The 24,827-nt window shown below is 43.3% G+C and overlaps 2 protein-coding genes across 4 annotated transcripts in view; one reads left to right on the top strand and one right to left on the bottom strand.

Annotated features, from left to right (window-relative positions):
• PEX14 (peroxisomal biogenesis factor 14) overlaps window positions 1-13,332 on the bottom strand; it is a 99,666-nt gene extending 86,334 nt beyond the window's left edge. Inside the window, exon 1 of one of the 2 annotated variants that reach the window (XM_005292839.4) lies at window positions 13,195-13,332. In XM_005292839.4, coding sequence (XP_005292896.1) covers window positions 13,195-13,230 — 36 coding nt within the window. In that variant the 5' untranslated portion in view covers window positions 13,231-13,332. The remainder of the gene's footprint in view (window positions 1-13,194) is intronic. The other variant, XM_065575343.1, reaches the window with a different exon arrangement.
• A 1,024-nt stretch (window positions 13,333-14,356) lies between these two features.
• DFFA (DNA fragmentation factor subunit alpha) lies at window positions 14,357-23,689 on the top strand. 2 transcript variants are annotated; one of them, XM_008167244.4, is made up of 6 exons: window positions 14,357-14,621; window positions 16,591-16,752; window positions 18,704-18,837; window positions 19,857-20,046; window positions 20,246-20,400; window positions 21,418-23,689. In XM_008167244.4, the coding sequence occupies exons 1-6, from the start codon at window positions 14,495-14,497 to the stop codon at window positions 21,619-21,621; spliced, it is 972 nt and encodes a 323-aa protein (XP_008165466.2). In that variant the 5' UTR covers window positions 14,357-14,494; the 3' UTR covers window positions 21,622-23,689. The 2 variants fall into 2 exon arrangements, with proteins under 2 accessions (XP_008165466.2, XP_023960092.2); XM_024104324.3 differs by lacking the exon at window positions 16,591-16,752 and having other exon boundaries at window positions 14,369-14,621.
• The last annotated feature ends 1,138 nt before the right edge of the window (window positions 23,690-24,827 follow it).

Raw genomic sequence — 24,827 nt, 5'->3', positions numbered from 1 at the left:
CGCTGCTCGGGGAGGTGGTGTTACTAAATCTGTGCAGAGAGATACTTACATCAGTGAAAGCGAAATTTAACTGAAGACACTTCACAGCTAGATTGACACAAGGCAGTTTACGTCGACCTAACCGTGTAATGTAGACCAGACCTCAGAGACCTTTCTCCCCCATGCTGTCTGACTCACTCTTATACAACATATCACATCTCTTAAGTATCTCAAATGTTCCCCATGTTAAAAAATAAGGCACTGTGTGTTAGGAACAAGCATTTACCACAAGAGGGTGCCAGTAATTCACTGCACTGCAACCTCATTGCTCCCAGTCATACTTGCAGCAGTACCAGGACTCAGATATATCCTCTAGGTCCCCATATTGCAGGCCCCATTACCCTTCTATCTGAGTACAGGAGACAGTATTACATGGCACCAAGAGAAGGGTGTCCAAGTGCTAAAGTGCATGACCCCATCTCCAAGCTACTAAGAGGGACACTATCTCCCCACTACAAGCTCTTCCACTGGCCTCACATTCACTCCCTCTTGCCTACGCACCCCTGCTTTCGAGATTTTATAGCAGGGTCAGAGCAAGCCACCAAGTGAGCTTAAGGTCTCCTCTCCAAAAAAATGGGAAAAATCTACAGATTAAAACAAAAATACAGTTGGTGTGGTTTATTTAGAGATCAGAGCTAAGTTAACCCCTTAGAGACTGCGGACATCTGCATACCTCATAGTAAACACTCCGTAGTCTGGCTGGTTTTCTGGAAAATGCTGGTGTCCAGAGGGTTAAGATCAGGAGGAGGCTTTCAGGAAAGGGACCCTACAGAGTAGAATATCAAAGTGTGGTGGGGCCACCTTTCTTCAGGACACTGTGGGAATTTGGTCAAATGTTTAAGATGGGAGCTCAGGTGTGGGGATCCTGAGTCCTACCTGCTCATTTTTCTCACTCTAGGAGCCTTAGGAGTGGCCTTGTGGTTATCTGGTCTGGGGAGCTGAGCAGAGTTCAGTTAACAGCACGTATGAGCAATCTGCAGAGGATGATGCTGGGAAAAAAAACAGGTTCACCCTCGATCAGCATCACCCCTTCTGAGAGGTGAAACTGATAACCCTGCAGTCTCCCCCACCTTTAACAGGTGGCAAACTAGAGTTTCTGGGTTGCTAAGCACACAGTACCAAATCCAACCTCAATCACAATTCCCAACAGTTTGGACAGCTAAGATTTCACTCTTCCAAGTCTAGAAACAATTTGCAAGCTCCCACTGTGCATTATCTGGAGGACAGACATTGAAACATCCACTTATCTATTTATCACAAGGGAGTGTGAAGTTCTCTCTAGTGAGTTTGAGGATATAAGCAGCCAATTTCTGCAGATTTTAAGCTTTTTTGTTTTTTTTAATACGTTTATGGCCCTTATGTTTGCAGAGAAAACCTACCAAACATGAAGTGTAACTTATGTAATCGTGTCTGCTCAAGTCTGCAGTAAATCAGCTCCAGTGACTCTGCAGCTGCTCATTTCTGATGCTTGGGAAAGCTGAGTGAACTGACACAGCATTGGTCTGTTTTACTGCTGTTCTTTAGAACCCAGGGGTTAAGAGTGAAACTTACAAGAATCAGGTCAGGTTTACCATGTCGATGCTTGGGAAAGCACCAAAAAAAAAAATAATAATAATGGAGCTGTTGCCTCCGGATGTAGCTTGTGGCCCTCTCCACAATCTTTCCTTTTGTCCTCTGGCTAGCAGGTATCTGGTGCATCTTTCAAATCCTGGTGAAGGACAGTAGGAGTCTGTGTGTGAGATAGGTCTCCCTTCTACAACCCAGCGGGATTACACATTAACAAAAGCCTACATTAGGGCAGACATATCCTATGACAGCGGAACACAGCCTTGTACAGCTGGTGAGCTACTTAGCGAGTCTATAAACCACAAAATAACTGGGGCGTGGAATCCTGAAGCCATCTCCCAACATATTGACACAATGCCACAGCACCAAGGCCTCAAGATCCTTCAGGACTTACTTTGACACACTGGTTGGTACCTCTTTTCCCCATGCTCTCACTCCAGCACCTAATGTACTTAGGGACCATATGGGGAGCTCTCTTGTAGTTAACGCTATGCTGTCTATGACTGAAAGCCCACTGAAGTCAATGGAAAGAATTTCTGTGAACAGGCCGAGAAAAAAGCACACTGATAAAACTCTTGATGAAACCCTAAAAGCTACATGTGGCTATGGAGCATCACTTCTCTGTGCCACTATTCCATAGATCTTCTGCTTACGAAAACCGGTTATTCAGAATAAGTATGTTTGGCCCTTCTGTAGCACTTTCCAAGGAAATCAACGCAATTTTTCTAGTACTAATTAAGCCTCACACCCCTAATGTGAGGTTTAATTATTCCTATTTTGCAGATATGGAAACTGAGGCAACGAGAGGTTAAGTGATTTGCCTAAACTCACAGAGCAAGTCAGTAGCAAAACGTAGAAAAGAACTTACTTCCCTGATGTAACACTGCAGATTGTACAACTGTAGGATATTCCACTAGTTCCCTGAATATGCCCATATGCACTTCCCTCTGGAGTCTAACCAATATTTGCTGTAAACTCACTCCGCACACGTGAAACATTTGGCTATTCCTGGAAGTTGTCTGATGCTGGATTTGCAATGATTAACTCCTCTATATAAAGCACAGGTTACTCTGGGAAACCATACATTACACTTATCAATAGGAATTTGGATTCTGAATACTCATAGGACAAATACTGAAGCACTCTGATTGAAAGCTGCCTTTAAACAGACTGACCATATGCATCTGACTTATGAGTTATTTATGGTATTTCGATTGTATCAGCCATGTTTACAACTGTTTTTAATGTAGAGGGAGAGGGTGCATTTCCCTTGCAGCAAAGCTTCCAAACACAGGAAACTCAAGGGACGATTCAAAGTTTAAGGAGCTAGTCTCATATGACATGGAGCATTTCTCCTCCAGTTCACTAGCTGAGACAATATATTAATGCGATATGATAGCTGTTCAGGAGGCTGGATGTAGAGCTCAGGTGTCTACATCACAAAACACCCCATCCCTTGTTGCAGTCTCAGCAGAAAGGCCTGAGGATAAATAGGTAAGAGATACTGGCAGATTTGGGGTAAGCTTGCCTTGATATTGTCTCTTAAACAATTAGGGGAATTAAGTCTCTGCAGCTGTAAAAGCACTAAAATTTGCTTTGATCATCCCCTCCCCAAAACAAAACAAAAAACAGCTGGGCACTGGGACCAGCCCAGGCCAGATCAATGTGGCTTTAAAAGTGTTTTTAGCCACACATGTAACATTTTAATCTTTAGGTCCTGGTGGTCCCCTTTATCTCCACTCTTAATCATTGGTATTGTATTGGTAAGTATGAAAGGTGTAGACCACCAGTGCCTTCCATCCACATGACCATCCCTCCTGTTTCTGTCCCGCACATTAAAAATAGGTCCAGCCTGTCTTTAGATCACTCTGCTTTGCAGCATTATACTGCAGAAAAGAAAAACCTTGTACACGGCAAGCATTGTGCTTATGGATTATCCCACCCTAGTGGATGCAGCACCCATATTAGTACCAAGTTCCACTATGGTGGTCTATACTATTATGGTCACCATTTTTATTAGACTATGATAAATTTTGTACAAAGTATGCCTTGGGAGATATTACTTGAAGACTCAATCTGCTGAATATTGTTGTCTTGGTAAAATGTGTGTATCAACATTGTATGAGAAGGTATTAGATTTTACTACGTATCTTTGTTATAACATGCTCCAAGGTTAAGACAAGCAGGCACAAACCAGTTTTTCAGAGACAAAGACACACTGGCACCCCCAGACAGGTATCAACAATGTCAAGAGGGTTATCGCTTACTTAAGCAGCTATTCTCCAGCAATGGAAAGGTGTGATTAAGAAATGTACATTGCATTACAGGAACGTTTCAAATCTCAGTCCACAAGGTCCACAATAGACTACCTGTCACCATGACTCAGCAAGGATGTTTCTAGCACAAGAAATTGAGGCCTGGTCTACACGGGGGGGGGGAATCGATCTAAGATACGCAACTTCAGCTATGAGAATAGCGTAGCTGAAGTTGATGTATCTTAGATCGAATTAAAATTACTTACTTTGCGTCCTTGTGGCGCGGGATCGATGGCCACGCCTCTCCCGACAACCACACAAGCCATGTTAAAGTGATCGATGGCCATGGCTCCCCCGTCGACTTTGCTTCCACCTCTCGCCAAGCTGGAGTTCAGCAGTCAACGGGAGAGCAATCGGGGATCGATTTATCGCATCTACACTTCACGCAATAAATCAGTCCCTGATAGATCGATCGCTGATCTGGCGGGTAGTGTAGACGTACCCTGAGTTATAAAGCGGGAGGATACTTGATTTTACCTCTCCTGCTCCCATCTCTCCACTCATGACATCAACGACTCTCAAAGAACTGAACTAAGGGGGGAGTGGTCCCAGGCTGGAAGGAGACCCAGACTGTGAAATTTACAACAGCGTACGCTGAGGCAAAACCTTTGCTTTAACTTTCACTTAGCTTGTTAAGTCAGGTATTAGCTTACCTTTTACTCTTTTATTTCTTTTGTAAACAATCTTGACTTTTATGCATTATCACTTGTAATCACTTAAAATCTTTCTGTAGTTAATAAACTTATCTTATTGTTTTACCTTAACCAGGGTGTTTGGATTAAAGTGTGTGGGAAGCTCCATTTGGGATAACCAAGACTGATGCATATATATCACTTTCCTTTGATGAAATGACAGGCTTTCTATGAGCTTGCATTGTTCAGTAGTGTGCTGGACAGTACAAGACACACGTTTCTGGGGGAGGCAGGGAGGGGAGACAAGGTTGGGACTAAGGGCTTGTCTACACTGGCACTTTACAGTGTTGCAACTTTCTCACTCAGGGTGTGAAAAAACACACACACACCCCAAGCGCAGCAAGTTTAAGCGCTGTAAAGTGCCAGTATAGACAGTGCACCAGTGCTGGGAGCCGTGCTCCCAGAGCTGGTAGCTACACCCCTCGTGGAGGTGGGTTTTTTAGAGCGCTGGGAGCCAGTGCTCTGCCACAACCACACAAGCCATGTTAAAGCGATGCCACGGCAGCGCTTTAGCATTGCCAGCGTAGACTAGCCCTAAGAATTTGCAGGTATCACCCTGTATGTAATTCATGAGTGACTGGTCACAATGCTGATGTATTTAGCGGGGAGTGAATTTGCATGCTGAAGGCTCTCTGAGCAGGCCAGGTGAGGAAGTTCTGACAGCATAGCAGTGTAAAAAGCACCCCATGCTAGAGAATTAAGGAGACAGCTGTTCAATGGTCCAGATTGTACCCTGGGGGAATGTCACACCCACTCAGGCAGCCGCTCCATAGTTTCAATCCTTTTCTCACTCACACAGATATAGTACATGCTAACTTCTGGGTGACAGGAGTCTCAGCTTGTGTGTATCATTATACAGCTAATTAGGTGTCATTTGTATCCCAAACCAAGTGGCTTGGAAATTTAAAACATTGTTAGCTAACCCAACAGCATCACTGCCAAACGTTTTAAAATAAATTCTAGGTTTTCCAGTGGTATCGGGATTCAGAGTTTGCTAGAAAAATCAGAGGCCAGGGCTGGTGGCTTGCTGAGCTTGAGCCATCAAGTCTATTGCCATAGAGTTTAGAGTTAACAGAAAAGCTGATGCCCCAAGGAAAACTGATCTTTAAAAACAGTCCTGCTCAACTCTTTGCATTGTTTCTCTACTCTTCCCCTGATTATATTATTAGGGACATTCACAGAAAAGTAGGATCTTCATTGTTATTTGATTTCTTAAAGGACGCACTGTCACAGTCCATGACTCTAAAAAGACACCAAAAGTATATTTAGTCAACAAAAAATAAATCTTTTACAAACCCCAATAAAAACATTTATGGCCTTTTTAGAATTTTAACAGGAAACATGCTGAGGACTAAGTATTAATAGGCCACACAGGGTGGTGATAATACTCCACACCTCATGCTGAACTATGTGCAAACAATAAACAAACAGCATCCATGGGGAAAAGTAAGTGCATTTTTTAGTTCTTTCAGCTTCAATTTAAGGTACTGATGTCAAAATTCCCACTGATTTCAATGAGAGTTGGATTGGACTCTGCATTAGTCATATTGGTAAAGACATCTGTTATGACTTTTTTTAGCTCAACAACGTCTCCCTTAAGAGTCCAGCCACCCCTTGTTCTCTTGGAGGCTTCATTCTGTGTTTCAACTCAACACTACAAGTTACTGGGTGCATTCAAATCCCACTGAGGTCAATGGAAGGGGAGGGCACTTGGCATCTCACAGGATCAAGTCCTGCGGGAGGACTCAACTCACTGCAGTGGAAATGTTAACAATGTCACAGACAGAGGGTGAGGACTCCAGGTGGGGAAGTCAGCAGCCAAAGCTGATGGATGTGGAGAACAACAACGATCCTATTTAATTTCCACTCAGGTGCACAGAGTAGTAGGCAGGGATGGGGAGAAAATGTCACATGCAAGCAGGATTATTCCAAAGTAGAATATCCTTTTAAAGACTACCACAGATCAGCAGCTGCTCTTTAACCACACTTTCAGCGCTGCCTCACACACCTGGGGCAACACACACCTCCAGAGCTGCCCTATGTAGCAGCTGGGTCACTCCTGGAGTGATAACATCCCTAGGGAGTGCGAATGCGTGGAATGCCAGCACTTCCACACAGGCTGCAGTGGAGTCCACCAAGAAAAGGGTTAGACAGCCCCTTCCACCCCCAAAGACTTCAGGCAGCAAGACATTGTTATTCCAGCCCATCCAGAGAAGCTATTTCCCTTCTCCCCAATGCAATTAAACAGACAATAATTGCCCTAATGTGGAACAATTACTCTTCAGCAGCATGTGCCAGCGGAAGGAATATTCTGTCCTATCTCAAACTCTTCTTGACAGAGAGAAAGCGGACAGAGTAATAACACCATTTAGCTCTTTACAAACGCTGACACCCTATGAACTTATAAACCATTACCATCCCCATTTTTCATATTGGGAAACCAAGACAGGTAGAGGTGACATGTCTTGCACATGGTCACAGAGAAGTCAGTGTCAGAGCTGGGATTAAAACCCAGGAGGTTCTTATGAGCCAAACACTAGGTCACATTTACTAGACTTATGAGAAAGAGAGGAGTTTCCATTTTCAAATGTTAAACCTTCTTTTGAGGCACTGCAGCTCTGGATAACTGTAATAAAAGGTCTTAACAGCGGGATGGGTGAAGATGACAGTGTACATAACTTCCTTGTCCCTCCAGGCAATTCACAAGAACCCTGACTACTTCTCAGGCAACCAGACTTTCCAGGTGGCACTACAGTTTATCAGATTCCTTTCTAGAATGCTTAAAGCTAACAGCCCGGGCAGATTTTCCAGGTGACCCACATGTCAGTCCCAATCTTTCCCAAATTTTCATCTTGTTGAGATGTTCACCCAGGTGAGTGAGAATGGCTCATAATACCTGTGCCAAAAAGTACCACCAAGGATGATTGGCCAGTGAAAAGCCGAAAGTCCAGCAAACCTCTCCCTAAACTGCTAGCATCACCTTAGGGCTGGGTCCATGTAGAGATCTGCACTGGTACAAGCAAAGGTTTGAGTTTAAAATAATGTATCTAAACAAGTGCAGACCTCTGCATGAACAGCCTTACTTACGTTTTCATGGATTCGTAGATTGTATGGCCAGGTGAGACCATTGCAATCATCTAGTCTGACCTCCTATAGCGCACAGGCTACAGAATTTCCGCAAAATAATTCCTAGAGCAGATATTTTAGAAACACATCCCATCGTGGTTTTAAAATTATCAGTGATGGAAAATCCACCACAAGCCTTGGTAAGCTGTTCCAATGGTTAATTACCCTCACTTGTAAAAATTTGCACCTTATTTTCAGTCTGAATTTGTATAGCTTTAACTTCCACCCACTGGATCGTGTTATACCTTTCTCTGCTAGATTGAAGAGCCTGTTATTAAATATTTGTTCCCCAGGTAGATATAGGCTGTATTTAAGTCACTCCTTAATACTGTATTCTCTTTGTTAAGCTAAATAGATTGAGTTTCTTGAGTCTATCACTATAAGCATGTTTTCTAATCCTTTCCTCATTCTCATGGCTCTTCTCCAAACTCTATCAACATCCTTCCTGAATTAGGGACACCAGAACTGGATACGGTATTCCGGCAGCAATTGCACCAGTGCAAATACAGAAGTAAAATAGCCTCTCTACTCCTACTTAAGATTCCCCTGTTTATTTATCCAAGGACTGCATTAGCCCTTTAGACCACAGTGTTGCACTAGGAGCCCATGTTCAGCTGATTATCTGCCATGACCCCCAATTCTTTTTCAGAGTCACTACCTCCCAAGATAGAGTACCCCATCATGTAAGTAATGCCCCTCATTCTTTGTTCCTAGATGTATACATTTAGCCATATAAAAAGACATATTGTTTGTTTGAGTCTAGCTTACCAGTCGATCCACACTGCTCTTAATCATGGACCTGTCTTCATTATTTACCACACCCCCAGTTTTTGTCCCATCTGCAAACTTTATCAGTGTTTATTTAATGTTTTCTTTGCTGTCATTAATAAAAATGTTAAATAGTGTAGGGCCAAGAACCAAGCCCTGCAGGACTGCACTAGAAACACCTGTTTGACGATTCCCCATTTGCAATTACATGTTGACACCTATCAGTTAGCCAGCTTTTAATCCACTTAAAGTGTGCCAGGTTAATTTTGTAACGTTCTAGTTTTTTAATCAAAATTTCATGCAGTACCAAGTCGACTGCCTTACAGAAGTCTAAGTATATTACATCAATATTATTATCTTTATCAACAAACTGGTAATCTCATCCAAAAACATATTAAGTTAGTTTGATAGGATCCATTTTCCATGAACTCGTGTTGATTGGCATTAATTATATTACACTCCTTTAATTCTTTATTAATCGAATCCTATATCAGCTGCTCCATTATCTTGCCTGGAATCAATGTCAGACTGACAGATCTATAATTACCCGGGTCATTCTGTTTATCCCTTTTAAATACGGGCACAACACTTGCTTTCTTCCAGTCTTCTGGAACTTTCCTCGTGTTCCAAGTCTTATTGAAAATCAACATTAACAATCCAGTGAGCTCCTCAGCTAGCCTTTTAAAACTCTTATACACAAGTTATCCAGACCTGCTGGTTTAAAGATGTCTAACTTTAGTAGCTGCTGTTTAACATCCTCCTAAGAGACCAGTGGAATGGAAAAAGTGTTATCATATGATATGACTTCATCGTCTGTTTCTTTCCCAAATGTGGAACACAAATATTTATTGAATATTTCTGCATTTTCTTCATTATTATTGATCACTCTAGCACAGTGGTTCCCACACTGGGGTTCATGAACCCCTGGGGGTTCACGAAATGTTACAGGGGGTTCTCGGGAAAACATTCCCTAATGGCGGACAGAGCTGTCCCTAGGTACCACGGCATGGGGCCAGCAGCCCGGAGCCCCTGGACTTCCAAGAGCTAAGCAGATCAAAGCAAGCGTATCTATCACACTGAGGAGATTTAAACTTCAAGACTCCTTATAAGAAATGGAAAGGGAGGTGGATATTTTTTGGTTTTTAAAATGAAATAGGCAGCTAGTATTGTTTTTAAAATTATTATGAAGAACAGGTTTAAGCTTTGTTGTAACGTGCGTTGTTTGCCTGGACTGCTCAAGACCTGAATGCTTGTGTAGGAGGAACTCTTTGAGTTGGCTTCTTAAATATCTTCCTGCTGTTTCACATCTGATACTCCTTGATGAAACATATGAGCCTTGTCTTATAACAGGCTTATTCAAAGTGATAAAAGCTACAAAAATGAGATCTTGGAAGAGTGTTGCCATTTTCATAACGTAATAAAAATACTGTAATGATAAATAATAATAAATAGTGTGTAATAAGCATGTCATAAAAACAAATTTTATATTTCCAAGATCACTGCTTTTATAATTTATACTCAGGTAAAGGAGAAAATCCCTGGAAATATTCATTTTTAGGAGGAGGTTCGCGAGACCTGACATTTTAGTGAAAGGGGTTCACAGGCTGTAAAAGTTTGGGAACCACTGCTCTAGCATTTCCATTTAGTAATGGACCAGTACTATTGTTAGGATTCTTTTCTCTGCTGGCCAAAGATTTCTCCTTGTGTCCCTTTGTTTCCCTTATCAATTTTCTACAATTCCTAGCTTTTGATTTATATTCATGACTATCAACTTCAAAGTTTAGTTTAAACCTGTTTCCAACCAATTTAAACTAATCCAAATTAGCCACTCTCAAACCAAAATAAGAGTGTCCATAGAGGGGTTTACATTGATTTAGTTAAACAAGTCCAAGTTTGTATGTGGACAAGGCCTAGGAGACCATGAACTCTGTTGGAGGCAGTATTAACTTCATCACATTCCTCTCTGCTGCTGAAACCTCACTCAGGCCTTCATACCTCCCTTCCCCTCTTCATTATACTTCAGCTCTCTCCCCTATCATCTTCCCAAGTACCACCACGTGCAGAACTGCACACATACAGAGCAGCTACAGCCTCCATCTCCCCCTCAGGCTTCCTACATTCGCTTCAGGATCCAGTTTAAAATTGTCCTCGTAGTCTTTAATACCCTCCTAGTGCTTGCTCCAGCCAACCTCACTGGCCTTGTGTGTCCCTACTTCCCTCCCCACTCAGGGCATGTCTACGCTACGGGTGCTACAGCGGCACAGGCACAGTACTGAAGCTATGCCACAGTACTGCCATAGTGTAGACGCTTCCTACATCAACTGAAGAGGTTTTTCCACATCCTTCATGCTATTATATATGCCTTGTGAGATATCATTTGAAAACTAATAACGCACTGATCAATAACATCATGATGAAATGTACGTAGCAACATTATATGTAAAGTTATGAACATAAGCTGAAATCATGACTGAAGTGGGTTTACCAGATAAGTCTGGGGAGTGGGCAAACCTATTTCTCAAAGACAAAGGACAAGCTGATGCCGCTAGCCAAGTGTCACCAAATCTGATGGGCAATCACCTATCAAGTGGCCATTCTTTGGCAAGCAATGGGGGCTGGAACAAACAGATTTGCATCTTAGCAAACAACAGCATGGAACCTCTTTCACCACCAGACTCCTTGACTCCACTCTCTCAGAGGGAATTAACTTTATCTAAGGGTAACCCTCAGCGAAATGCTTTTCAAAGAGTGACTGAACTATAAAAGTGAGGTCCATAAACACCCCAAGTTATCTCTCCCTATCCTTCTCTCTCTTTTTGAGCTAAGAACACAAAAGCAGCAGCCATTAGACTTTGGGAGAGATCCTGACCTGAAAACTAGTCAGCCCTGTTGCTGGGAGCACATGGTAAGAATTTTATCTGAACCCAAGTCTAGTATGTTAAATTTAGTAATGGGAAGAATTTTATCTTTTTCTCTCTCAGAGCCATTTCTGACTCTAATGCTTTATACTTGTACTAACTTAAAACCTAACTCCTCGAAAACTTGTTTTATTCTTTAATCAAAACTAATCCAGCATTGTGAACTGTGTGGGTAACTCCATTTACGGTAGCAAACTGTTGTATACTGATCCCCATAGAGGAGCAACTGACCTGATATATCTGGATTATCCAGGAGAGGGCTGGACAGTGCAGAACTCAAGTTTTGGAGGAAAAGCAGGGACTGGGAGTGTATTGGGGTCATCACACAAGTGGTAACCAAGGCTGGTAGAAGCCAGAGTGTGACTGACTGGCAGGCTGCAGCTACACACAGACATTCAGGGTGTTATCTGCATGGTGGAAGGCTGTTTGTGAGCAGCTCAGGTGGGAGCTACAGTAGCACAGCATTGCAAGGCATCCAAGTTTGCAGGGCAGGGGTGACACAGTCCCTCACTGATCTGGATTGCACCCCAGAATGTCATAACAGGTAATCCACCTCTCCAAGTGGCAGTAGCTAGGTCGATTGTTCTGTCAACCTAGCCACACTCCACGGGTTAGGTCGGCTTAACTACAGTGCTCAGGGATGTAGCTATGTCAATCTAAATTTGACATGTAGACCAGGGCTCAGTCTATCAAGGCATTTATGTTGTACTCATCGCAGTGATATCCTGATAGTTGGTGCACAAACTTTTTTCTCTGCCACACCTGCCAACTATTATCACACACTATCCCACTGATGTCTAACTCATTCCAAATCCCAGCTGAAATGAGTCAGATCTCCCTTTTCTCTCTAACTATATTTTTTCTATTTCAAACGCTTTATCAAATTTTACCTAAAGATCCAGAAATAAAAACACTGGTACTGTCAAGGGGCCTGGCCTGAATGTCTCTCCCATTTAGTACTGCATTTGATTATTATAGCGTATTGAGCCTCATAAATCAGTTCCTGCTAAAGCACAGACTAGAGAGTGGGACTAAGAGGCCCGATTCTGGAAAGTCTATGGTTAGCAGTAACGGCATCACGTATGCCTCCTGCCTATCAGACCAGACAGACAATCTGGAAAAAAAAAAACACTGCAGCCAAATAAGGCAACTCCCTCCCTAGTCACAATCAAGGTAGACCAAGGTTTCATATGATGGCAAGGGAGTCACTTACAGGGCTTCAGCATTCCCAGCTGGAAAGAGAGCAGCAATACACTTTTCTAACCCATGGCTCACAGACTCCCTTCCCTGGAGAGCAAAAGGGCACAAGCTGGAGGAGGAAGAGGGGGACCTTGATGCATCTCCCATACACACACACGCAAACTCCCATGGGGTGGAGGAATATAGGCGAGGGGGATCCATGGCACACACACCCTCCCCCTGGCAGGGTTACACAGGGGGCAGGGCGCACACCCCCATCCCCAGAGGAGGTTACATGGGGGGCTACACAGGGGGCAGGGCGCACACCCCCATCCCCAGAGGAGGTTACATGGGGGGCTACACAGGGGGCAGGACGCACACCCCCATCCCCAGAGGAGGTTGCATGGGGGGAGGGGGACCTGAGGCACACACCCCTCCCCACGGGGGGGGTCAGACAGTGGGGCAGGGCGCACCCAACGCTCCCCATGGGGAGTTATGTGGGGGAGCAGGGGGCGCGCACCTCTCCCCGGGTGGGGCACAAACCCCAGCCCCGCTACCAGCGCGCGAGGGGAAGCCTCCGGCCCCGTTTACCTGGCTAGGCTGCTCTGCCTGCTCTGAGGAGGCCATGTTTCCAGACCCGGCTAATCCATCCCCTTCCCTATGGATGGAACTACCTCAGCCCCGAGCTCAGGCAGAAGCAGTCACTTTCCGATAAACTGATAGGTCTCAGCCCTGGGGGCTGCCTTGACCCCTACCTGCAATGAGTCTGTCCGGTCTCCGTCGCAGGGCACAGCTTGTGGGGCGGTCGTGAGCAGTTTCAGCTGTGAGGTTATTTTTCATGTATTTGCTTATTAGCTCTGAGGTTATTTTTTGGTCATAGCATAATTAAAAGCAACTGATTTACCCACTATTGCTTCCATATTATTTATTTATAGTTCATGGCTATATATACAGTGTGTTCCCTAGTTAGTATATTATGTTATAATCGCAATGTATTTAAAATAACTTATAAAATGACTGAGGCCTCATCTGCCTGGATCAGCATGCAAGATTTAAAGCCCATTTATTGCCATAGCTATCAATATTAATAATAATAATAATAAGTGAAAATTGTACAGCAACAAATCCTGCTTAGTCTAGTTAGTTGACTTCAATGGGACTGTTTTCATGAGTAAAACAATAAGCTTGCCAATGTGAGTGATCCTACAAGATCAGGCCTTTAATTAGGCTTGATAAAGGGGATTTAAAAGTCCACTTCTGCACTGCTTAAGTTCATGAGAAAACTCTTATTGATTTCAGTGGTGTCATATTGCCTATTATTTCATTGTTTTGGTTTACATACACAATTATGTTTCATTATGATGTTATTTTGATAGCTCCCAAAAGTGTGCTCGGTGCTAAACAGGACAAATACTGGGTCAGTTCCTGCAAACATTTATGTGAGTGAGTAACTATATTTTCTTGACTTCAATGGGACAACTCACATGAGGAAAGCTAGGACCTAGTCCTACGTGCAGGGAGCACCTTCACTGGCTTGGGGCTATACTGATGCACTCATGTGTTCACAGAAGCATACTCAGAGCTATACATATATTTTATCTTTATTTATAGCCTGATGGGAGTTGTAGGCCGGTCGGGTGGGAAAGCACTACATCTCCCAGCATGCAGGGGGAGAGGGCGAGTGCGGCCGCGTTAGGCAGTAGCTGCGAGGCTGATATGTAAAAAGACTACGTGTCCCGGCGTGCACCGGGGTTGGGTCTGTGGAAGAGCCGCGCTCTGGGAGCCGGACTACAAGGTCCGGCATGCACCGGGCTGGGGCTTGTCTTTGGGCTAAGGTACTAGGGGAGCGGCTTAGCTACCGTTGCACCTCAGCCCCAGGCTAGGCGGGGAGATGGCGGGAGAGGCTCCCGGAAGCGGGGAGGGGGTCTCTCCGCTGAAGCAGTGCCTGATCCGGCGGAAGAGCCAGCAAGAGCACCACGGGGTGGCGGCCTCCTGCCTGCGGGAGCTGCGGAACAAGGGTGAGGGGGAGCGGGGCAGGGATCCTCTGGGGGAGGGGATCTAGGTGATGGGGCCTCCTGTAGGTGGGGGGAGGGACAGCCTGTGGGGGAGGCAGGGAAACAGTAAATGGGGGAGAGTCTGGGAAGACGGCTGGGGCCTGAGTGGGGTGTGCTGGGGGCTCTGGTATGTTTGTTTCAGCCCCTCATCCCCCATCATACTGTGCTGCCTACATTACTCCAGTGAGCCCTTCCTGTTGTGGTGGCCCCTTCTTTTCACAGCTGGGCAAGCCCACATTGGCATTGTGGGGAGGAATAGGGCACAGGAAACGGTGTGAGGGAGGTGCCATGTGACTGGGAGGGTGCTGGGGTTAGGTAGAGTAGTGGCTCTCAACCTTTCCAAATTCCTGGACCCCTTTCGGGAGTCTGATTTGTCTCGTGTACCCCCAAGTTTCATCTCATTTAAAAACTACTTGCTTACAAAATCAGACATAAAAATGCAAAAGTGCCACAAAACATTACTGAAAAATTGCTCACATTCTCATTTTGACCATCTAATTATAAAATAAATAAAGTGGAATATAAATATTGTACTTACATTTCTGTGTTTAGTATATAGATCAGTATAAACAAGTCATTGTCTATACGAAGTTTTAGTTTGTGCTGACTTCACTCGTGCTTTTTATGCAGCCTGTTGTAAAACTAAGCAAATATCTAGATGAGTTGATGTACCACTGAGGTAGAGATTCCCTTTGTGCACAGTGGGTAGGCTGCTGGGAAACTGTTTTATTTCAGTACTGAAACTGGCACTGTGCCACACTAGCCCATTCTGCTTCCTGTTTGGGGTCTCTCCACAACTGGTGTTGGGCATCAGCACCTTGGCATCATATACTACATACGTGAGGGGCTGCACTTGGGAACTTTTCCTGGGCAGCTATCCGTTCAATGCATGGCTTTAAGATTATGAATTTTAAATACTGTTGAATCCAGACTTTGCCCATGAAATGTGATCCTTGGCATTAATAGCTGCCTGGTTTATGAGTGATGTGTGTGTAGAGCCCCACTGCTGGTTTCTTTAGGTTCTAGGAGGCTGGCAGAGTTAAATCTCCCACATGCCCAGAGGCACTGAGCTATCAGGTCCCACATGCATCACTGTAGATGCTTCTCAGATACAGCTCATGTCATGTTAAAGGTTAAGCTTTGTAATTGCATTAAAGATTTTTAAGCTCCATTAGAGACGAAAATTGTTTGGGCTAAATCTATACTATTCCCTTCAGAGAATACAGGCTGTGTGTACTTGTCTTGTGCTCTTCTTTAAAATGACTATGTGGGTTTGTCTTTCATATGCAAGTATAAATGACTAAGAGCATATTCTGATCTCTTAAGTCTCCTTGCCCCTGTGGGTTCCCCTCAACTGCCAAGGTGCTGATAGACACTACAGTCACTTAAAACTGTTGACAAGCAATAGATGTGTATTGCTGGACAAGCCTTGATACCTAGTGTAGTTGGCAAGGCATTTTTATATATTTGTGTTATCTGGTCTGGCTGGGGGAGCTCCAGCCCAACCTCTCTACACCCACCTGTTTCTCCTTGAATCTGTATGACTGACTTTACCACCTTTTATGTCATAGACCAGGAGGATAAAGGATTAAAATTGAGGACCTGTCCTAGTGTCAAGATAGGGAGATTTGGAAAATGTAAAAGTGAAAATGTAGTTTCTAGGCTGCTCGGCCACATTTGGCCTTATAAAGGAGGATTTTTTTGAGCTTGTACCAGGAACAGCATTAAAAATCTGGATTGATGGAGACAAATTAGTAAACATAAACCAGAGAAGAGTTGATGTACAGGACCTGCATGTGGACAGAGCCCAGTCACTGACCTATCCTAGCGGTAGCCCCAAGGGAAATTTGTGTTTATCATATGTACATAAAGGACAGTGTTTTTGCCTTGCCACACTTCCTTCTGCCTCATGAAAACACTTAATCTTCTGTAGCCTGTGACATTCTGGCCATTGACAAGGCCTGGGAGCCCATCACCTTAGTTCTGGCAGAGGATGGCACCATTGTGGATGATGAAGATTACTTCCTGTGTTTACCGCCCAACACCAAGTTTGTGGCACTGGCCAGGAATGAAAAGTGGACCAGCAGCTGCAGAGGTACAGGGCTGGAGGGGAACTTATTGTGATGGGTTGCCCTCTTTCCCCCCCCCCCTTCGGGGTGCCACCTGGGACTGGGGTCCACTGAGCCTGCCTGACCCACCAGCCTGGGCTCCCTTTACATTGTATTGGTGAGGCAAGCCAGCCAAGCCCTCCCTCAGGCTTCAGACTGCACTTTACAAGCACACATACAGGTAGGGACACACCCAGCTGCAGAATTTACAGGCTGCTGTGATCAGCTCTGCATGGGATGACTCAGCTAAGGAATTGCCCAATACTCAAGTGCACCCCATCCCCCAGAGGGTAAACTCAAAATTGTACCGTTTTGTGCTGCACAGAGAACTGTACAGTGTAAGCTCATGAAATTTGCCCCCTCCTTCAGTGTGGAGAGGGATATACACAGCTTTCTGCCCCAAGTTATGATTTCACACACTGGTTTTAAACAAAACAAAAGCAAGTTTATTAACTACAAAAGATAGATTTTAAGTGATAGCAAACAGATCAAAGCAAATCACCTAGCAAATAAAGCAAACATGCAATCTAAGCTTAATATATTAAAGAAACTGGTTATAAGTAGCAAATTCTCACCCTAAATGTTGTTTTAGTCAGATTGCAGAGATTCTTGAAAGCAGGCTATACTTGCTTGCAGCTTAAAATTCCAGATATTCCTTTCACAGGCCAGAGAACCCTCTAGCCTGGGCTCAGCTCTTCTCCTCTAGTCCAGTCTTTTTGTTCTCAGGTGTTTCCAGCAGTCCTCTTTCTTGGACGGGGAATCAATGAAGAATGACCAAACCCTGATGATGTCACTCCCCTACCTTAAATATTTTTTGCATATGGCAGGAATCCTTTGTCTCCCAGTGTGGTTCCCATCCCGGTCAGTGGAAAAACACTGGTATCATCATTGAGTCCAGTACCAAATGACTTGGTTACGTGTCCCTGCAGCCATAACTCAGAATCCCCAGGAAGACTTCCCAGGAAGGTGGGAGATTAGCATCTTCAAAGACCTGTTGTTTTTCCTAACTGCCCTTCCCAGTGAGCCAGCTACACTGATTGCATTCTGTCTAATGGGTGTTCTCCAGGTATAAACACATTTTTAATAGATGTATAGACAATATTCCTAACTTCAGTTCCCAAAATGATACATGCATACACGTAGCCTAATTGTATTCAGTAAATCATAACCTTTCCAATGATATCTCACATGATATCTTGTACAAAATACATCATAATTATGCCATACTCATATCATCATAATATTACTATGAAGAATATGGGGCGTAATGCCACACTTATGTCTTAACTTTCCAGACACCAAGACCTCCACTGAAGATGGACTGATGACTCTGCTGGAGGCCTAGTTTAAGTTACCACCTCTGCACTCCCTCTCCTCAGGCTTGAGAGGAACAAGTTTTACGGACATGGTGATATTGGTCCTTCACCCTCCTATTCACTTACAGAAACTCACTTGTGCTGAAAACTGAGGAAAGGGCAGATGATGATGATAATTAAGGGGTGGGGAGAATAGCAGCCAAGATTAAGAGGAGGTGTGAGGGACCATTCTTTCTTCACAGGAATTCTTGACATAGACACCATGAAAAGAGAATTTTAAAAAATACTTTAAATGTTAAACACCCCATTCTCCCTCTAATCAGTCACACAGACAGGTCAGTGCAAGAGACTGAGTCCAAAAGGCTAATGATTATTTCCTGGAAGCAACATTTTGAATACACTCTAATTCTAGTGTAGATTTCATAGCTGTGATTCCAACTCTGAGATAAGAAAACCCCAATAGCTCAAAGCTTAGAAGCTGTTTAATTTACCACATCTATCTCCTGTTCAGGAGCTTTGTCCATACAGCCCCTCAGTAAGGGCTGTTTAGATTTTGTTGTTGTGATCTTTGCAACCATGAGTTTTTCCACTCTTATGACTGTGATCATTTTTCATGTGTCAGATGGGGGCACAGCCTGGCTCTCAAGGGAGTCCATAGATGAAGTGGATAGTGGTGAAGAGAAGTGGAAGCATCTGGCAAGACAGCTGAAGGATGACCTGTCCAGCATCATTTTGATGTCTGAGGAAGACCTCCAGGTATAGTGAGAACCCATATATCACACTTCTCTCCTTCTTTCAGTTTCCTCACTAGAGGGGAGAAGGTGAAATCTTAGGAAAGGAAAATGCATCAGTTGGGCCAAATTCAAATACTGTTGACTTGGCTCGGTGCAGGAATGAAGTTCTGCTCTTAGGGAAATATTCTCCCAATGAATGAATAGGCTTTTAAAAATGACACTGTGTAAATCATTCTTTTACACACACAACATACTGTCTGTTCTCCATTTCGTCGCTCACTTGATCCAGCATCCCTCCTCTCCACACTGACTCTCATCTTTTCTATCTTCTCTCCCATATTGATGCTGTATCCCTACTTTTTCTGGTTCTCAGACATAGACTGATTCATCTCTCATCCCACATGTTTTCTCATTCCTCACTAAGCTCTTAGTTCCTTCCTATAGGGTTTGCATCCTGGCCTCCAACTACACCTGTCCTTTTTGTTTGTCTTGCACTTTGGTCTTTGGAGGGGTTTAGAAGACTTGAGTATTGGTTCCAAGAAAATGATCAGCTGCATGCCAGAACTCTTCCTGCCCCTTAACATCTGCACATAACAGGATTTGGTCTTAATGATTGTCACTTGTAGTACGCGTTCAGCAGTCTAGTTCAAAAGTTACTTTCCAAAAGCCAGTCCCTGTTGGTGTTGGCATGTCTCACTCAAACTGATCAGTGGGGTTTTCACTGTAGAATTGTTAGAATTTCTCTGCGTTGTTCCAAAAGTAGGCGATAATTTCACACCTTTCTGAGGGCCCTTTGACTGCAGGTAAAGAACTTTGGCTTGTGGGAGTGCTAGTTAAAACCACTTATAACCTGGCTGACTTGACTTGAAAATGCTTAATAAAACTTTCTGTATCCTTGCAAGATTGAGATTTTGTTTCTCCGTACATGTGACTTGGGAGGTATGCCATCTTTACAGCTCTGTTGTAGTCAGTCCGATAGAACAATCAAAATGAGGCTTACCTAAATCATTCCATGTAGCAGGACTCCACTGTTTCGTTTAGGTTCTCATTGATGTACCATGTTCAGACTTGGCCCATGAGCTTTCCCAAAATCAACCAAAAACCCAGATGTTACAGGACACCCTGCAGCAGGCGCTGGACAGACGAGAGGAAGAACGCCAATCCAAACAGCTCCTGGAACTCTACATGAAGGCCTTGAAGAATGAAGGCAGCATTTTAATCAAGGCATCAGGTAAGGCGCATGAGCAACTTTCCAGAGACATCTGAAAGGGATGAAAGGGGAGGGGAAATGAGAAAGCTCTATGAGCCATTGCTGCTGTGAAGGAGCTTGTGGTGATGCTGCAGTAGTTGGTGCAAACCGCATTCCCAGCCCTCCACTTGTGTTCATGCTGCTGGCTAATGTTAAACACTGTCTCCCTGCTACTTTTCAGAACCTGACGCTGCACCCAGGGAGGAGATGAATGTAGTCGACACTGATAGCAGCAATGCAGGTGCCTCCACCAAAAGATCGCTCAGTAGCGAGATCCTTGCTGCACTGAAAGAGAAACGTGCCCCAGAACTCAGCTTAGACAGTCAGGATCTAGAGGTTGGTAACTTTGGTCTTCACCCTGTTCTAGACAGGCTGACTGGCATCGCCCTGTGGAGAGAGGGGATGTGGGGAAAACTGCCCTTTCACCTCTGGAGACCCAACTGTTACTCTAGTTTAAGGCACAAAGATAATGAGATTTAGTCTTATTTCTCTCCACTTTATTAAACCCCATTACATCATGGTTATCTTTTGTTCAAAATCACAGCATTGTGGAACCTTGCCACAGTATATGCTTCCTCCATGCCTGGAGCTTCCCTGTGGTATCACCTTGTCTTTTTCCCAAGCAGTACAATTACTCAAATACCCTTCTCCCCTGAAAGAAACCCATCATGGGAACTTGTTGTGAGCTTTGTCGACTATTCATAGGAAATGGCCACCCAGAGTTCAAACTAAGACTGTTTTACGAGCTAGCTCTTTGAATGCAAATCTGCATTTAGCAGTATCTTTTTTTTTATTATTATTTATTACCAGGCCAGCATAAAGGTCCCAGTAAAACAGAAAAACAATGTAAATAAACCCCTATCTTGGAAAGGTGAAGATTTCTACAATTGCCTCTCATCCTGAAGTTTTCATCTTGATTGCAAGGACCAGTGACTTCCTTGTTTGCTTCTTTCTACTGTAGACTAAGGGAGTGAAAATGTATTGATTTTGTTTGGCTGGAGTTAAGTCATTCAGGCACCTGCTGGACCTTTCCAGCTCCTAACTTCCAGATGCCAAGTAGAATTAAAAACAAATTAAGCTTGAAAGGTAGAAACTTTAAGTGAGAGAATTGTGAAGCTCAAGGATAAATGTGTTAGACCCCAGTGAGTTTTTGGTCTTAATTAAATATACCAAATCATTTGCTAGTGTTTCAGCAGTTCTCTCATGGATCCACCTACTTTTACTGGGAGGGGGAAGAGGGTTCAGTTCAGGAGGAGTGTACCACTAGAGGAAATTCTGGCTGTTGTAAAAGACAAGGTGTGTGTGGGGGGGGGGGGTACTGAGGATTAGCGTGTCCAACTTTTTCTTTCACAGCTGGTTTTCAAGGAAGACACAGAAGCCTTGGCTCTGGCACTGAGCTGGGATAAGCAGAAGACTGAAGCTCTCCAGCAGGCCTGTGATCAGGAGCTCTCCAGGCGCCTACAGCAAGTGCAGGCTCTACACTCCCTGAGGAGTATATCAAAGGGCAAGAAAAAGCTGCCCTGGGGAGACTGGTTGAGTTCAAAACGCAAGAAGTAAGAGACTTTAAATGTCAAGGAAACATGGGTCTCTTGTGTATTAGAGCCAAGACAAGCAAACGGCGTGTTAAATTCCCCAAGTACTAGTTTGCTGGTCATACTATGCTCTGCCTCTAGACAACTAAAAAGTGGGCTTGTCTCTGCCTCTGTGTTGTTAACAGACAGGTTTAATCCCTCTAGTGAGAGTCTAGGATCTCATGTAACCAAAGGCTTTATTTTTTTTCCAGAGTAGTGGTTCTTGTCAAATAACTTCCGTAAACACAACCAGTGTCCTGCTAAATGCTACATTAGAGAGAGATATTTTGAATGCAGGACTGGGAGCCAGGTGCTCTTCAGTTCTAATCCTGACTAACCCTCTCTGTGGCCTCAGGCATCTCACTTGTCTCCCCCCACCCCCACCCCTTATCTTTCAGATGTGGGGAGTTACTTACTCAGAGGGGTATTGTGAGGCTAAGCCTTGGTGTACACTTAAGTTTTACTAGCATACCTATGTCAGGTAAGAGGGTGGAGGGGGGGAAATCACACCCCTAACCAACATAGTTGTACAATCAAAGGGCCTACTGTAGGTATATTTCTACTAGCAAAATAATTCTTTTAGAAGTATAGCTGACTCCATTCAGGTAACTGGTTTAAGCAAGAGAACTTTTGCTAGCATAAGCTCCACTTGGGTATTTGTGGGTTTCCTCTACCCATATACTGGCAAACCCTTTCAAGTATAGACAAGGCCCAAGTTAGAGGGCACTTTGAAGACTGCTGTGTGAGCATGAAGGTTTCCACACCAAATTCTGAGGCTGCACAGGAAAGTGCAGACCAAGCACATTCTCTTCAGATTAATTTCTAAACAGAGTGTAATAGTGAGAGATGAAGTGTTCTCAGTGCCTGTTCCTGCTGAGGTTTATTAGTTTGGTGTAGTCATTCTGCCAGTGTGCAGAGTTTTTCCAGCTACCACTTTATGTGGCATTGACTGAGAACCAGTCTCGGATCCAGGGACTTCAGATTCAAATCCTGGTTCTGATAATCTCGTGCTATGTGACTGACCAAATCATATTTTAACCTTTGTGCCATTATTTCCACATGCTACCACCTCCCCCTGTGGGAGGAGAGTGAGAACTGATATTTGTAAAGCATGCTGAAAATTAAAATGCTTGGTTTTTAAGGGGCTTCAGGGAGCAAACTTCATATTTGGGCCTGTCTATATTCCTATCTTTTATACAACATCATGACACTGTTTTTATTGACTGGCCTATTTTTTTTAAATCATTTGAAACACTTTTTTAATGGAGAATTTTAATATTGAAAGCTTATTATACTATTAGGCTGTTTGTGATGCTCACACATGCTGCCTGGCTTGTTGTATATCTCCAAGAACATGACAGTCTAATTATTGGAAGCACCCTGATATCACCCAAGCACCAAGGGGGCTTGTTGTCTCAGATTTTTTTTTTTAAATTGTAGCGTTTGTGGCAATTAGTCTTCCCAAAGGTGCCATTTGGCTTTGACCCACATTAACGTTGGTAACAATGCATTAGCACATACATTCTCTGTTCTATTGATAGTTCTGTCCTAGGAGAGCAAAAGATAAAAATGCTGAAGCATTTAAAAAAGAGGCAGTGAATGTTTAATATACACAATTATACAGTATTTCCAACACTGCAAAACCCATTAATTTAACATTAGGTTAAGCAGTGGAGTAGATAAGTCACTTAATGTATAGCAAAGCTGAATATTCAGATATGCCCCTTGTGTACAGATGTTGCAATCTAGCTTTTAATGAATGTGCCATAACTACAATGTTTACTATAGTGATAATGAACATAATAATGAAACCGTTCTAGTGCCTCTGATGTAATTTGAGCAAAAATCTGCTCTCTTATAGGAAAACTAAGTTTAACTTTTATTTCCTACAAAACCATGCTGAATCTTAATTAGGACTAGATCTGAGTTAAGGGTGTCACTTACATCTTTCTAATTGAAAGGTATTACCTAGACTTAAACATGGGATCCGATTGCCAAGTATCTACTGAAGTGCTGTCTTATCTCTATGAAATAAAGCTCACTCTTGGCCTGAACTGCCTTTTTCTTTTACAATGGAACAATATCTGTCCCTGAGTTAGACAGGGAAAACAATTGTTTATCACAGTACTTATCTACCTTCTCACATTGTAAGCAATTTTCCTGCCACAGTAGATGGAGTTTTTCTCCTGTTGTAGGCTGCCATAATAGCTGTACTGAATGTTCATTCAGGATAGAATATATGCATCTGATATACTACTCAGGCAAAGCCATGCCTTATTCAACTGTGTAAAAATAATTTACTCTTCAGTACAAATTCAGCAATGAACTAAACCAGCCAGCTTTTTCAGTTTACTGATTCTCCTACTGGGCAAAGAACAGTTGTAGGCTTGCTGCTTTTTCATTCTAAAGCCTTATTTTCTGAGGGGTACAATTCACGCAAAGCTGAAACTTAGCAAGCAAAAGTTCAACCCAGTTTGAAAATCCTGTTGGCCCCCATTTATATAAGAGAAACAAAAGTTGCTCTTTAAATTTATAATATGAAAGATAACTATAATGCATGCCATTTTAAGTCTGAAATGTGCTATCCTCTATCTGTTAGGAGTGCGCTGTCTAACTCACTTGCAGATTGCACTAGGTCCTTTTAGCTATTAAGTAACGGAGGCCACACTGCTCTATTTTTAGTAGGGCTGCAGTATTGAGTTCTATCTAGTTTTTCCCCACTCTAGATTTTAAAAAAAGACGATAGAGGTCTTGAATTGCTTTCCACCCTATATACTGTTTTATGCTGTGCTATGGGCAGGGCTCCTTAAATCTATAAAGCTCTATGTAAAATTATGGTTCCATATAAACATATCTGATTTCCAAGAACTTAATTTATTGACTATAGACCCACCACAGCATGACTTCCAGAGTACTCTAAAAAAAACAGTTATGGCTGCGTCCTACAAACAAGGTAACAATTAGACTCACACTTAATCTAGGACAAAACACTTCACCTGATACAGACACAAAATAACTGCAGCTTATTCAGATTTTCCAGATGTTTTGGACCTATTTTTCTTATTCATCTAGCATTTAAAACGCTCCCAGATGTTTGCCCTGCTTAAGTTTGAAATTCAAGTTTGGTTGATAAAGGTAATTAGTATTGCTGTAATATATTTAGACTGCTGTAAGGCATTTGAAGTGGCATTG

Source organism: Chrysemys picta, chromosome 21, assembly GCF_011386835.1.
Source record: "Chrysemys picta bellii isolate R12L10 chromosome 21, ASM1138683v2, whole genome shotgun sequence".
NCBI classification, from domain to species: Eukaryota; Metazoa; Chordata; order Testudines; family Emydidae; genus Chrysemys; species Chrysemys picta.
The sequence above is the reverse complement of the archived record's forward strand: the minus strand, read 5'-3'. Positions and strand labels throughout refer to the sequence as shown.